General features: G+C 42.5%; 1 protein-coding gene across 5 annotated transcripts in view; it reads right to left on the bottom strand.

The window, feature by feature from the left end:
* Nucleotides 1-2,676: 2,676 nt before the first annotated feature.
* Nucleotides 2,677-15,058, bottom strand: part of Astn2 (astrotactin 2) — an 833,116-nt gene continuing 820,734 nt past the window's right edge. For 3 of the 5 annotated variants that reach the window (XM_026393326.2, XM_026393325.2, XM_026393324.2), the window contains one exon: nt 2,938-3,175. In XM_026393326.2, coding sequence (XP_026249111.2) covers nt 2,938-3,175 — 238 coding nt within the window. Of the gene's footprint in view, nt 2,714-2,937; nt 3,176-15,058 lie in introns of those variants that run through there. The other 2 variants (XM_026393328.2, XM_026393327.2) reach the window with 2 other exon arrangements.

A 15,058-nucleotide genomic window follows, 5' to 3' on the forward strand; every position in this document is an offset into this window, starting at 1 on the left:
ATCCTTGCCAGCACCTTGGGACATGAGCTGCCCTGGTGTTTTCTGAGGCAGCACATGAATCAATGATCAGTCCTCTGCATTGGCCAGGGCCCCAGACCTAGAAGCCTCCTTTGCTCTTCAAGATTTTTCTCTTTCTTTTTCTGGGAAAACATTTTTTACAAATATTGATCTAACTCCCTTTGATGGCAGAGTCCAAGCATGTGAGCATGTGTGCGTGCGCGCACGGGGGAACACACACACACACACACACACACACACAGAGCTTCCTCTTCTTGAGAGCCCTATCGTGGATGGAAAGGGCAGGACTACAGTGCCAGGAAAAGGAAGCTGAAACCAGAAAGGGGTGTGGATGGAGAATGAGTGTGGACAGCTGGATGGCAGATATTCTCAAGGACCACCTCTGTCTCTGAGAGCTTCAGGAAAAATCATACACTTCTTCTTGGATAGCTTGCTGTTGCATTAAGATCCACATTATGACCATTTTTCTTTTTAGTTAAATTTTTATATTACTTATGATTAATATCTCACAGAGCTGTTAGTCATTAATTCCTTCTCTTACTCCAAATTCTCTCGACTTTCCCAGATACCCTTTCTTAGTTATCTCCCTAGGATTCATAACATGGTGGATATTTTCTCTAGTAGGAGAAAGCAATCCCATCTAGAGCGTGCTATTAGATATTGGGTTGGACATATCCTGACCAAATATCTCGAGATGCATAACAACCCCACCAGGAGCCGGACTATCATGGACCCCATTTTGTTGGTGAGAAAACTGTTAAGATGTCAAGCTCCTTACCTAAAATCAATAGCCGATAAACAGGCTCAGATCACCAGCATTTGGGGCAGTTTTATTTTCTGCAACTATTTAGCTAAAATTTTCCTCAGGTTGAGCCAGGAAAATGGAAAGCTGTAGCAATGGATTGGCTCAGCAAAGGCCTGGGACCCAGGATTCAGGGAAAGATGTACATGAGAGGCACTCAGAACGGGACTTGTCACATGGCAAGTTCTCAATGAATGGTGAATATTACTTCTCATTTTGATTTTCTGGTAAAATGTTAGTTCCTCTTGGAACATACTATCCCTGGGAAGAGAGGAGACATCAACAACATAGAAGGTGTCTAAACTCCAGCTTATTTTGCAGAAACATAAACCCAATAATAATAAGATGACTTAAAAGAGCACCCATAGCTTAGATGGTTGTAGATGAGGCAGCTCTGCAGGCACCTGAGTTGTCTGGAAGAATGAATCTCTGCTTTCTTTTCATTCAGATTCCTCACTTGCCTCTTGTGGATCAGATTATTGCAGAAACAAACCTCAGCATGTAGGTTTTCAGGAAAGAGATAGTGGATCTCATCTACACTTATTAACGCTCAGCAGTAGGCCCTTTTGACGGTTTGTATTTGACTGATATTCGGTATTCTTTCCTCCTCTGAATCTCCACAGTCTCTACTCTCCTAACACGTGTCATCCTGGCCTTATAATATACCTGATCCACATCTCATTTCCTCCAGCCAGGTGGCTCATCTGTGCTAATACCATGGCGTTGAGAATTCAAAATTCCTCCTTGTCCCTATTACCCTCCCAGGGAACACGTGGGTGACAGCCCGATTGCCATTTAAAAGGAAATTTCAATTATGCCTCAATAAAGCAGTCTAAACATAAATAAATAAAAGGAAAGCCCATAGGGTCCATTCTGCCATCAGAATGGAAAATGACAGTGGTCACCCTCTCTTTGGGCCCTTCTCCCATCCATCTTCCACACTGTAGCTGGAGTGATTTTTGTTAAAGAGTAAGTGAACTGTTTTACTCTTGGTAAAGTCCTTCAGTGGCTCCAGGTGACTTCAAGATAATGTCAAACTTCTTGTTCAAGACTAGATGCTCTGCTGAGCTCCTAGCTACTCCTCTTGCTGCTTCCTACTTCAACCCATGTCCTAAATGAAAGTGATCCAAACCTTCAATGAGCTAGACTTTCTATTTTCTCTCAGCGTGGAGCGAATCCCATCCTTCCCAGCTTTGTCTGGCTTATTCCTCCCCTTCTCCTCGTTCTGAGGGCTTCGGTTTCACAGGAAGCGTTTCTCAGCATCCCACCAGTGGGTCTCATGACCCATCAAGGAGTTCAGAGAACCTCCATTCTTCCCTCTGGTCCAGTCTGAAATCACCAGATTGCTTCTCTCTAATAACTACTAGACCCTTTGTTCCCTGAGTGCACAGAACTCCTCTGTCTTCAGTTGCTTGTCCTATGCCCGGCACATAGTATCTACTCAATAAACATCTGTTTAGTGAATAAACAGAAGTCCTTCAAACACACTTCATTAGTAGTAAGAAACATCACCCAAGCAGAAAGAGAGACAATAGGAATTTTTAATGCACAGAAAGTCCTGCAGGGACTCTGGGCAGACAGGAAGAAGCAGAGGTCCTGCAAACTCAGTAATGTCCAGAAAAAAGAAAAAGAGAGAGAGAGAAGTCCTTAAAGACCCAAGCTTCCTCACTGCAACAATCCTTAGGGCTTCCTTCCTGATGCCGAAGAGGTCAAACTGTCTCTCCATAGGTCTCCTCCAGGGGTCCGTGGCAGGAAGGAAGCTGGGCACGGCAGGAAGGAGGAAGAAAAGGAAAGGCCGCTTGGTCTCCACCTGAAGGCTCCTGCCGCCCGAATGACTTCCATCCGTAAGAAAAGTTTTAAAAACGAGAGACGTTTGATAGAGTCAAATAATATCTTAGAAAAAAATAAAAGAGAGAGAAAATGAATAATTCCATTGGTGACAAAGTTCTCTGTCCACTATCCACAGGAGGAGCAGTCTGCTTTGGCCTTGCTGGCGAGCGTCATCTGCCAGGCCCATCCTCAGCTGTCCCCCAGCCCACCCAGGCCCCAGGATCCATCCACAAGAGTACTGCTCCCCCTAGGAGAGTCTCTGTGCTCGTGGAGGGCAGGACCCTCCCTCACCGGCCCTTGGACTCCCCGTACGTGTTTCGGGCCATGGACACCATCTTCTCCTCGCAAGTGATTTTGGTGTCCTTGAGGACGCTGTACCACACCATGCCCGCAGGCCGGACCTCCTCACTTCGGCAGAAAAGGTAGGGCACCGTGTCCACTCGGCTCTGGATGTAGGCGCTTCTCAGGAGGCTGGAGCAGTGGCTGCTCACCCTCTCCAGCCGCCGCAGGATCAGGTGGGCCTTCCTGAAAATTCAAGGAGAGAGCAAAGGTTAAGGAAGAAGTCCAGAGCAGGGGCTGTGAGGCCTTTGAAGTGGCAAATAAAGGTCAACAGTCGCATGAAGACATCTTGCCCTGATGACTTCCTTAAACACCTATTAAAAAATCACCTTACAACATACCCTCCTCGGTTTGCAAGCCTAAAAAATGAAAGTGATACTTTCATTTTTGAACCAGTACTTTCATCTCAAGAATAGGGGACCCCCAGAAATTAGAAGGACACAAGTTTTAGGACTTTAGCCAAAGAGAAATTATTACATTGATGGCAAAACCCCGCAACAAATAACTAAACTTTGTCATTGATCATGTGTTGGACACCGAGTCTGTACTTTACGTGTGTTTTAAAGCTTGTATTTGATCTTCACATCAGTCGTGAACATCTGTTCTCTTTACTCCTATTTAACAGGTAAGGAGAAGTGACTTTATTCGACCAAGGCCAAATACCAAGGGGACAATTGGTGTTGGGCAGTGGAATCTAGGCCTGAATCCATGTGTTCTTTCTCCAACTATTTACTTTATTGCTTCTCTCATTCTCACATCACTTTCTTGCAGTCACAAAATTTGGAAATCTTGCCCTCTGTGCTTGTCTCTCATCAGAGGCTAAAGAAATACAAATGTACCCAAATCATAGCTTCTCTGTGCTCCATTTTCCCCATCTCTAAAATATCGATGATAGTCGCACTCTTACAAATTGGCTGGGTGAGATGGCATAGGAGAAGGGCCCCATGCTTGTGACTCAGCTTCCCTGGGGGCTACCCTTATAAAGATGATTATAGATGGATGGCCCAGGATCAAGGACAGACTGAAGGCTCATCTTAGCAAGAACCATTCTGTACTCTGGTGTCATCATTAGGAACTTTATCTGGAACCTTTTATCATGCACTAGAAAGAGGATCCACAAGATCTCATGGCTGGTGGTCAAAGGAAGGAAGGATCTTTGAGATCACCTGGTCAAGGATTTCTTAACCGTGGCACTGGAAGGCAGATGTATAGGAGGAATTATGTAGGATATTTGTAGCGTACTGGGGCCTCACATGCCAGATAACAGTCCCATGCCAGTCAGGAAAATGAAATCGGGTCCAGACATTGCCAAATGTCTTTTGCAGGAGGGCATAATCACCCCAATTGGGGATCATTGACCTCTTCTCATTAAAATATGGGAACTGAGACTTAGAGAGGGCATGGAATGTTCTTTTCCAGGTCACACTACAAGTCAGCTCCGCTGTCCAGGTGGGTGCCTCACCTTCTCTGCCTTCCGGCATCTTCAAGATGCCCGGGGATCCTATGAGGCTAAAGGAGAGGCTCTCTCTCCTGCTGCCCTCTGCATGCCCTTCTGGGACCCCAGGAGGGAAGGAGTTTTACGACAACAGACCCCACAAATGGGAGACTGTGTTAGGCACCTGTGTGGTGGCTGAAAAAAAGGACTGGGCTTATGTGTTATGTTTTGAGGGCACGATTTATGAGGTGCCTTTCAAAAAGTCCTCTTTGTATAGTTCACCACTTGGGTGGAACATTTCCTGAGGTGCCAAGAATTCACCACTTCATAATCACACTCTATCCACATCCCCCCCTCCTCAGGCAAGCATACTCTGCTCCCCCAGGAGGAGCTGAGGAGTTTATTTCTCATCTCTCTTTGTTTGAGTTCTTACTCTGTTCTTGGAAATTTGACTGAACATCTCTAAACCGGCCTCTTTGAAAACTGGAGCTCCTGTGAAGTTCAAGGAGACAGTGTGATACCTACTCATTAACTGAGCACGTATTATGCGGTAGAACTTCCGTTTGGCAGGATTCGGAAAGACAGATGAGTGGAGACGACAGTATAGGAGACAAGAGTGTTGACTGGGAAAAAAAGGTCACAGTAGGCTTCTGAAGACATGAGATTGGGGATGCTGAAGCAAACTTCCTAGTTGAAGGGGAAATTGCGCTGAACCTCATAAATGAATAGGAGTTAGATAGAGAAATGGTCAAAGACCTAGCAGGCAGCACTGGCAAAGGCATAGAGCTAAGAGACTGCACAGAAGTTCTGAGACTCTGTGGCTGGGATACAGTGCACAAGCAGGGACTGCATGAAAAACGGCAGAAGGAGGAGCCAGGCTGTTGGTGTTCCCTCACGTGCTGATATTATCTCTGACGTAGCAGGTAGTGAGTGGCGCACCTTTAGGCTCAAGTTCAAATCCCAGCTCAGCCACTTGCCAGCTATGTTATTATATCGAGTGAACTGCTTCACCACTTGTGCCTCTGTAGCCTTGCCTTTTCTTTAAAATGGGAATCATAACTTCCCTTAGGGGTATGGGTTACATTTTTCTCTCTGTGTTAGTAAAAAGCTGCGTATGTGTTTTCACATTTCTGAAAAGGGAATAGCATAGAACTCACCTCAGAGGGTTCTGGAGAGGGTTAGGCAAGTTAATAGATGTAAAACTCTTAAAAAATTGTCCCACGGTAAGCTCAGAAAAGCGTACATGGTAAGCACTAGAGATTATCATCTCCAGAGTCCTCACTACGTAGCACCCTTGTGTTACTGGATGCTCTTTGTATACCAGGCATTGGGACAGAGATGAACTGGTTTATGCCTTATGTGTCTGAATAAGGCAGTGGCAGGAGCCTGGGTTGGAAAACAGGTGAGGTACCACTGGAGTATATGAGATGGATACCTAGTTATCAATTCAGGGTATCAGAAAAGTCTTCCCAAATAGTATAAAGGCTCAGCTAGGTCTTCAATAATGAACAAATGTTTCAGATGGATAAAAATGCAGAGGCAATACATCATTCCAATTTATACCAGAGAGAGCATAAACCATCAGTTAATAGAAATGGCTGGGGCAGTAAACAGGTAGGAGGCCAGTGAGCTTGGCAGAGATTAAACCACCCAGACCTTTCAATGTTATGCTGAAGGATTTGGATTTTCTCCTTTGGGCAGCAGGGAGCCATGGGCTGGCATTCACAAAAATAATCAACAAGTACAACATGAGATTGGAAAGGGCATTCTTCCAGCATGCTTTGCCTCCAAAGGCCTAGCCATTTCCTCAGAAAGAATTTTAGGGCAACTGGGTTTGTGGCTCAATGGTAGAGCACTTGCCTAGTATGTGTGAGGCACTGGGTTTGATTCTCAGCACCATATATAAATAAATAAATAAATAAATAAATAAATAAATATCCATCAACATCTCATAAAAAAAAATAGAATCTTGGAACACAGCTAGGCAAAGCCTTCTTTCATAAGGATGGGGAAACAAGTCTGGAATGAGAAAAGTACTTGCCTCAAAAGAATGCCTCAGTTTAACAACAGACAAATCTAGAACCACGGTTTCTGATTGCATAGAGTCAAGATGGAGAGTTTAGCTCTGGGGTCCCTAATTCAAGTCTTCACTCTCTAACTTAACAGCTAAGTAGATCATGAGCAAGTTCTTCAATGCCACATCATTAAAATGTGTTATTAGCAAGATAACATGGGTAATAGATTAGCTCTAACTAAATGTTAGCCATGATTCAAAGAAGCATTGAGAGTAGGAAAGATACAGACTTTGCAGCCCAGTCTGTCATGTCTCCTCCTTGAGCCTCAGTTTCCTAACTTGTAAAACATAAATAAAGATATTTATTTTATAGGACTGTGAGGCTGTAATGGAACAATAATTATCAGAGGCATTCACAAGTACTGTAAACCAACATTTGCATTTAGACAAGGAAGACAGGATGATTCAGAAGGGAAAGGTATGAAGAGATGGGCTGGAAATGCTCTGGGGTGGGAGAGGAGGAGGGGTGAGCGAGACCAAAGGCAAGAGTACTGGGCAATAAATCCTAGGGAGTGGAGACGCATAAATCAAAGGCCAGGCATGCTTCAAGCTTTCCCTAGAGGGGAAATCATAGGTCAGAGTGACCACTTTTCTCAAATACCGGAAATGAAGTCTTCCTCATTGGAATCAGGACTCAGGCCCACTGGGATAGGAGGCAAGAGGTGAAGAAGGGACACCATATATGAATTTATCATGTATTAGCAGGCAAGAATGAGACAGTGATGGCTTGTGGAGGAGTAAGGGGTTGGACCCGAGGCCACTTCTCCGGGAATTGTAGAACCTTTGACCCACCATTCTGTTCCCAGCATCATTACCCAATCAGCTGTTGACACGGTTATGGGACAGAGACCTAACTTCTAAGGGTGCCCTGAGATGGAGAAAAGGAAGAGTGGCAGCACAGAAATGTTCCCATTGGCTGCTTTTCCTCCCCTCTGCCTCCTGCAGTTGAGCTGAAATGTCTGTGTGTGAGCTGACCCTAAGCTTAATGAGAGTCAAGGGCATGACGTGGTTATGAAAATTTGGAACACAACCTCTCAATGTGGAGGGGTAGTCTAAAGGAAGAAATGACTTCATTCATGCTGTTCTGGCCAGGCCACAGCTGGACAACCCCAGTCTCTTCTGGTAAGACGGAGGTTTACAAACTGTAACTGGATGATGATGCTCAAGGGGGACTCCAAAGCAAGCCCGCTAAGCAGGAATGGAGGAGAAGACTGGACATAGGCAAATGGTTATGTTCAGTAACAACTGAAGACACATGGGGAAAAGCTGAGGGTCAGGGATGATGAGAGCTATAACTGAGCGCACAGTAGGTGAGTACCCACGCAGTATCATCTAAATCCAACCCTCACAATTCTCATGTGTACACTTTCTTCCTAGTCTTTAGCTGGTAAAAGTGAGCCTGTGGCTCATCGTGTGACTTGGCCAGAGTGACAGAGTGAAGAATAGGGTCTCAAGTCCCTGCTGCAAGACGTTTCAGTGTTATTGACAAAACCACCCTAAAATTAACAGACATCAATTTTGGTTCAATATAATAACTTATAAAAAACTGTTAAAACTAGAATCATCTAAATATAGAATGGATCTTTCAATATGGTGGTGGATTCCCTGTCACTGGAGGTGAGCAAATCAAGTATGTTTTAGAAAGGAGTTTTCTGGCAGTCCGAGTTGGAATATGAGTCTCTTATGCTGGTGTGTGTGTGTGGGGGGGGGGAGTGTGGCGGTGGGGAGGGTTGGCACCAAAGCATGGAGTTATTGAGATGAGAGGGCCATAGTTACTGGGATTCCATCCATACTTCAAAGTCATGCTGAAATTTCATCTTCAGGGAATCTTCCAGATCTTCCCAGTCAACGTAACTCATGCTTCCTCCTTTATTGCTGAAGCATTATATTTCTGTTGAGAATCATAATGTATTCTCTAACTGTGTAGTCCTCTTAGGGTACAATGTGTTATACTGAACAGGCAGCTGGTTTGACATCAGAAGACAATTTTTTTGGATTTGTGTTTCAACTCTTATAGCCGTGTAATCTCGGGCAATTTATATAACCCACTGATTTTTTTTCCCATTGCTTAATCTTCAAAATCTATTGTTCAGGAGATGAAATAATACTTAAATGACTGGTCCATAATAGCTGCTTCTTAGACCATGTATGGTACTCTGGTGTCTAGAACCTGATTCTACCAGAAGGAGGATTAATATAGGTGAATTTGAACTGAGGACATTAATTTTCAAAATCCAGCAATTCTCTAGCAGGGGTTGATAAAGGGAATGAAATTGCACAAGAGCCTTACGTGGACCTAAGAAAATAATTAGGCGGGTGGGCAAAAGGCTTATGCAAGTTTGTTGATAATAGTAAAGAAATGGAAAGAAATCCAGTTGGTTCTTAATAGAGAACTATACTAATATGTGATATAATCACATAATTACCTGAATAAAAGGCACTTCAAAAGACAACACATTTCTATAGGGGAAAACACTTGACCAGTATATTGTTAGGTGCAAACCGGCACATAACAGAACATAGTATATATATTTAGATAATATATATTTGCTAAACACAGTAGAGGTGGTGGAGATGTAGGTATGGTTATTGATAAAGATATTAGCACTAAGCTCCTATATGTTTAATGTAAATATCCATGCTTATATCTATATCTATACCTGGAAAGGTATTGTACCCTGTTAACAATTTTATCTTTGAAACAGGGTTGGGATTATAAGGTTCAGACATCAAACTTTTCATTTTGTATAATTCTGTACCATTTATATGCTACAGACTGGGCAAGAATCATTTTGGAGTGTAATAAAATAAATATATTTCCATTTTGAAAACATGAATATACCCATGTATATTTAAAGATGTTCTAATGAATTTATTTAATAAAGCCATGGTTTCATGGCTTCTCAGTGGGTTTACAAGGATCATTTCCCCAAATGTCCTCAATAAAAAAATTAAGCTTCAGTCATCTCCCTTCTCAAGCAGAAGGCTCAGGTACTGCCTGTCGACATAGATCCTCAACATCAGATTTGAAATAGGATTTGTAATGTTACTAGTAAAAACATTTACATTTGAATTCCTCTCCTACTCATTGCATCATAAAAAAAATCATGAGGCCTTTTTAAGAATTAATTTCTTGACTGACAGCAAGAATTACTGACTCAAAAACCATTTCATTTGCAGCTAATATGGACTTCAAGATGATAACCAACCTTGCTATACTATCAGCAAGGAAATGGGTCTTTTTGACACTATTGTTCCAAGTAATAGTGTGTTTTGCTAGTATTTCTCTATTCCAAGATGTAAGAGATGTGATTGCTTTCACAAACCCACCATATGATCCAACGATCCTACTCCCTGGTGTTTATCCAAAAGAACTAAAAGAGCATACTATAGTGATACATGCCTACTAATGTTTATAGCAGCACAATTCACAATACTCAAGTTATAGAACCAGCCTAGGTGTGCCACAATAGATGAGATGAATGGATACAAAAATGTGGCATGCATACACTATGGAGTTTTGTTCAACCATAAAGAAGAATGAAATTATGTCATTTGCTGGTAAGTGGATGGAATGAGAACATCCTGCTAAGTAAAATAAGCCAGACTCCAAAAGTCAAGGGTCAAATATTTTCTCTTGTATGTGGCAGTTAGAGAAAAATAAGGATTTTTTTAAAAAAGAGAACCTCATGAAAATACAAGGGAGAATTGCTGAGTAGAGGAAAGGGATTAAGGGGGAGGAAAGAGGACTGGGAAAGGAGAGGAACTGCAGAATGAAACTGACCAAATCATGCTATGTGCAAGTACGAATATATTACAATGTATTCCACTTTTATGTAGAACTATAATGTACCAATTAAAATAATAAATTAATTGAAGTACAACAAAGTAGAGGAAGAGGTTTGGGGGAGAGAAGAGGAACGGGAAGGAGGTAGTGATGAGTATTAAACAGAGCAAATTATGTTAAATACATTTACAAAAATGTCACAGTGAACTCCGGAATTATGGAAAATTCTAATTTACTTATAAAAATGTACATGAAAATATTAGCCTTTTGAGAAAGAATATAATGAATGTGAATCTTCATTATACACAATCCATCCTGATTTCAGAAATGTTAAAATATGCAGAAAAATATTTTTAGTCATCTGAGCCTAAATCTGTTCTTTTCCCAATATCTTAAAAATTGGAAGAGAACATTTGGCCTTTGGTGTTTGGGGATCAGCTTTTTTCACTTAGCATGATAGTCTCCAGTTTCACATTTACTGGCAAATGCCATAATTTCATTCTTATTTATGGCTGAGTGTTCTCTCTGATATGTGTATGCTAGCACACAATAAGCAGGGTCGGGTAGGGGGCAGAATAGAAATTCTTTGGATTAGACAAAGGGGAATGAAGAGAAGAGAGGGGGAGGGGAATAGCAAAGACAGTAGAATGAATAAGACATAACTTCCACACACCCAGTGAAACAAGAGTGGGATCCTAATTACAAGAAGTTATACTCCATCTATATATAATACATCAAAATACACTTTACTGCCATGTACATCTAAAAAGAACAAAAAATAAACAAAACACTTTTTTTTTTTTAATTGGAAGAGAGTTAACCCAAGATATCTAAGGAAGAGATGAATGCAATCTTAGAAGTCCGTACAGTGACTACCCCAACTTGCTTATTTTCACTAAGATTATAGCAATGGATGTGCCAACTCTTTTTAGATGGGAAAAATGCCTTGCCTTGCCACGTTGAGAAGGATTTCAGGCTGAACCATGCCTGGAGTAATTTCTGTGATCTGTTAGCAATGTCTGCCATGGAAGCATACCATTCCTGCTCTAGATAGATCAGTTTCATTGAAACCAAATCTCTTCAAGTACTTGCTCTTTTCTCTCTACCCTATCATTTGGATCAAACATAACTTGAAAATATAAAGAAGCCTAAGAGTGGTCAAGGATGCTCTGACCGGAGCAAATTCTGGTCCCTGGCCACCTATGAGCTCAGTTTTTCAAGTCTCCTAATAGGAACCTTATGGCTGGGACAGCTGGGTGTCAGCGGGCCTTCTTTGAGCAGCTGTTTGCAGTAACCTATAGTTGTCATGAGAACTAGGCTCTGGGGAACACTTCCCTGATAGATTTATTAGGCAGAGGTAAGAAATGCCCTTTTGTCACTAAATTTTATGGGGGGGGGCGTATAACCCCAGATCCAGGGAGGAGTTCAAAACATTTTGGGGTTTGGTGATTACATAGTCCAAGAGAATCCTAACAGAGTTCATCCCACATCCATTTGCCCCTGGGAAAAGCTCTCCTCTCCCTAGCCAGCTTGGGTCCCTGAGAAACAAGACATACTGGACTGGAGGTGAAAAGACACTCTACACATATTGTATCCGTTTTCTGGTCTCCATGACCTTCAGGACTTTCTGGTTCCTTGGCTTCCCAGCTGGAAGGGACTTTGTAGGTAAGCCCTTTTATGTTACAAATGAGGTCCAAAATAGGGATGGAATGTGTCCAAGGTCACACAGCAAGTAGGTGACAAAGCTCCGGGACATGAACCCTAGGATCCTGGCTCCAGAGAAATGTCTTGCTCTCTCTCTCCTTTACACTTTGATGTTCTGTACACTTGGGAACCCTTGAGAGGCAGAGAAAATTTATTTAAATTTCTCCCCTTTTGAAAACCTTTACTCGGATTCAGAGAGAAGAAACAAACTCCTGAACAGGACTCACAAAAGCCATTATGATTTGACCCTTGCTAAACTCTGCAGCCTTGTTTTTCATTTTTCCTTTCCCTCTCACCTTGAACTCTCTGCTCTAGAGATATTTATAGTTCCTGACTAAAGTATTTTCTCTTACCTTGCCCTCTCTCATCTTTGCACTATTTGTTCCTTCCAATGAAAATACCCTCCCCCTTCCACCTGGAGGACTCCTGTTTTTTCTTTGATACTATGCCTCACCCTCTCTTTCTTCACCAGGCATTCTTCTCTGAGCTCCAGGTATGGACGTGATCATCTAGCTATCCGCATCTAAAACCTTGTCACCCAAGTGTGTTTTCTGGACCAGTCACCTTGGCATCACCTAATAGCTTGTTTGAGATGCAGAATCTCAGGCCCATCCTGGACCACTAAATTCATATGAATTTTAACAAATTCCTCAGGTTTTTCTCTTGCATATGAATATTTTAGAGGAATTGCTCTGAAATATCTTCCCATTCTCCTTTGTATAGCATGCATCTTATGACACGTTCCCTCCAACTAGATGCTGAGCTGTGTACAAGGCATTATTTGACTTCTTCACTCTTCTATTTCCAGCCCCCTGCACAGGGCCTGGCACATAGCACCTTAAATGAATCAATAAATCAATTATTGAAGTGAGGTCTCTTCAAGTCTTTTAATATTTGCAAGGACACTGCATTGTTAGAATGTCAGAAAACCTTAACGTTCATGGAATTCAGTTGTTTCCAACTGCAATCAATTATAGAACCTTGAGTGGTGGGACAGATGTAGGGATCCTTGGTGTGGGGGTACAGCACACCGAAGGAGAGACCCAGCGGGTAGGATTCCAGGTCACCCACTCTAGCTCCTACCACAACCATTCAGTAATTATCTGTCCACTCACTGACAGATCGCTTTCATTGTTCAATTATTTAGTAAGAGCTTATTTAGCACCAACTTTCAAAAGTGAGTAGAACATCAAGGATCACTGTGCTTAACTCACAATGCAGTGGGAAGAGAGGTAATATGTAAGTAAATACATAAGCAAATATAAGACAAAAAACCTGGTGATTCCAATGAAGAGAATTAAAACATGAGAGTGTAATAAAGGAAATGGGCTACATTTTAAGGAATTCTCTGAGGGGCTGGCGTTCTAAAACCTGTGGTTCTAGGTAAGATTGATCTAGGAAAAATAATTCCACTAATAATATTTTTTTTAATAATTCTACTGCATCTCTTCACCCAGATCATCTTACAGAAAGAAGACTGGAGGCCAGAAAGGCGCAGAGCCCAGGATTGCACAGTGAGTTTAATAGTAGGGCCAGGATGGATTAGGATGCAGTTCTTTTGATTCTTGTTGACATACCAGTAGGGGATGTTCATGCAATCAATGGGGGATGTTCGTGCAATCTCAGATCCCCTTTGGGAGACTAGAAAGACCAGAAAATGAGGAAGCTGGGTGACATGGATGGGGGTTGGTGGACAGTGGCTGAAGACTGGCTGAATGGAAGCAAGCGGGTTATCACCGTCCCGTCACTGAATGTGTTGTCCTGCCTCTGTGGGCGGCCAGGAGGCCTTTCTGAAAGATTTATGTTCTGGAGGATCATAAAGAATCCTAGCAGGTTGTAAAGGCAGAATCAGGAGTGGAGCTCTGGTTTAGCTTCCACCCAAAGTCCCTGAGCCCTGTGGGAAAGCCCAATAAAGTGGAGCACCTTTCCCAGGCCAGGGGCAAGATGGCAGCCAAGATGACTCATGAGTGGCTTTCATCTGGTGCTCAGGGCTTCTGCCTGCCAATCTACCTTCTTTTAGCTTTTATCTAAAGAACCTTCCTTTAATGTGAAAGGGAAAAATTCAAGGTTCAGGACCCAACAGAACTGATAAGGCTGACCAAAGAAGAGATCCCTTTTATCCTTTGACCATTCTCTCATCTCATCCCTTGAAGGCCTCAAATTCTCCGAAGACATTGCAAGTGTTACAAGAGCTCAGGGTTAAGAGTTTAAGGCAGGAGTGACCTCCATGCCAAACGCTGTGCAATTCTGGATAGTTCATCGAACCCCATAAGACTTAAACTTCCTTATCCAAAAAATAGGAAGAATCTTCTACAGGGGCATTTTGAATTTTTAAAGCCTGGAGTATTTCTGCAAGACATGCAGTTCTCTCCGGTGCTACCAGTGCTGCCCTGGCTGAGAATACTGTCCTGTTTCCCGGGGCCTATCATCACAAAAGCATTCAGGGCCTCTCTCTTGTCTTAACTTCTCTCTCCTTGCTTCCAACTGCAGTCAGAGGATCTTTCTTCCTTGAAGATCTGATAATATCACCTCCCTGTGAAAAACACTTGAAAAGCTTGCCATTACCCTAGGGAGATAATCCAAGCTCCTTAACCCTATTTAAAGGGCATTCAGGATCTGGCCCCTACTGACCTCTGCCTTCTTATCTCTTACCACTCCTGCTGGCAGGCACTTTGCTGCAACTGTTCGGAAATTCTTCAGTTCCTCCAAACACAATGCTTACCAAAGGGTAGAAGGAGAAGGAGTTCTTCTGGCTTAGGCCAAAGGATCATAGGTGGTACTCAAGTTGATCACAGATGACATTAAATAACAATGAATCACATTTGAAAAAGTGGTTAGATTACCTCCTTCTGTCTCTGCCTCTCTTTCAGAAGAATAGTTCTGGAACTGTGTTTTTAACATTTCTCTTGTTGATCTCCCTTTTTATAGAGGAAAATCTCATGCTCTGATGGGACTGAACAACATTTTTGCTTTGTTCAGTTTTGTTGTTCTACCCTATTGACCGTTTAATTAGTCGTTGAGTTTCTATTAAGGGCAGATAGTGCTATTTTTCCCATTACAAGATGATTT

This window comes from Urocitellus parryii, chromosome 4 (assembly GCF_045843805.1).
Source record: "Urocitellus parryii isolate mUroPar1 chromosome 4, mUroPar1.hap1, whole genome shotgun sequence".
Lineage (NCBI taxonomy): Eukaryota > Metazoa > Chordata > Mammalia > Rodentia > Sciuridae > Urocitellus > Urocitellus parryii.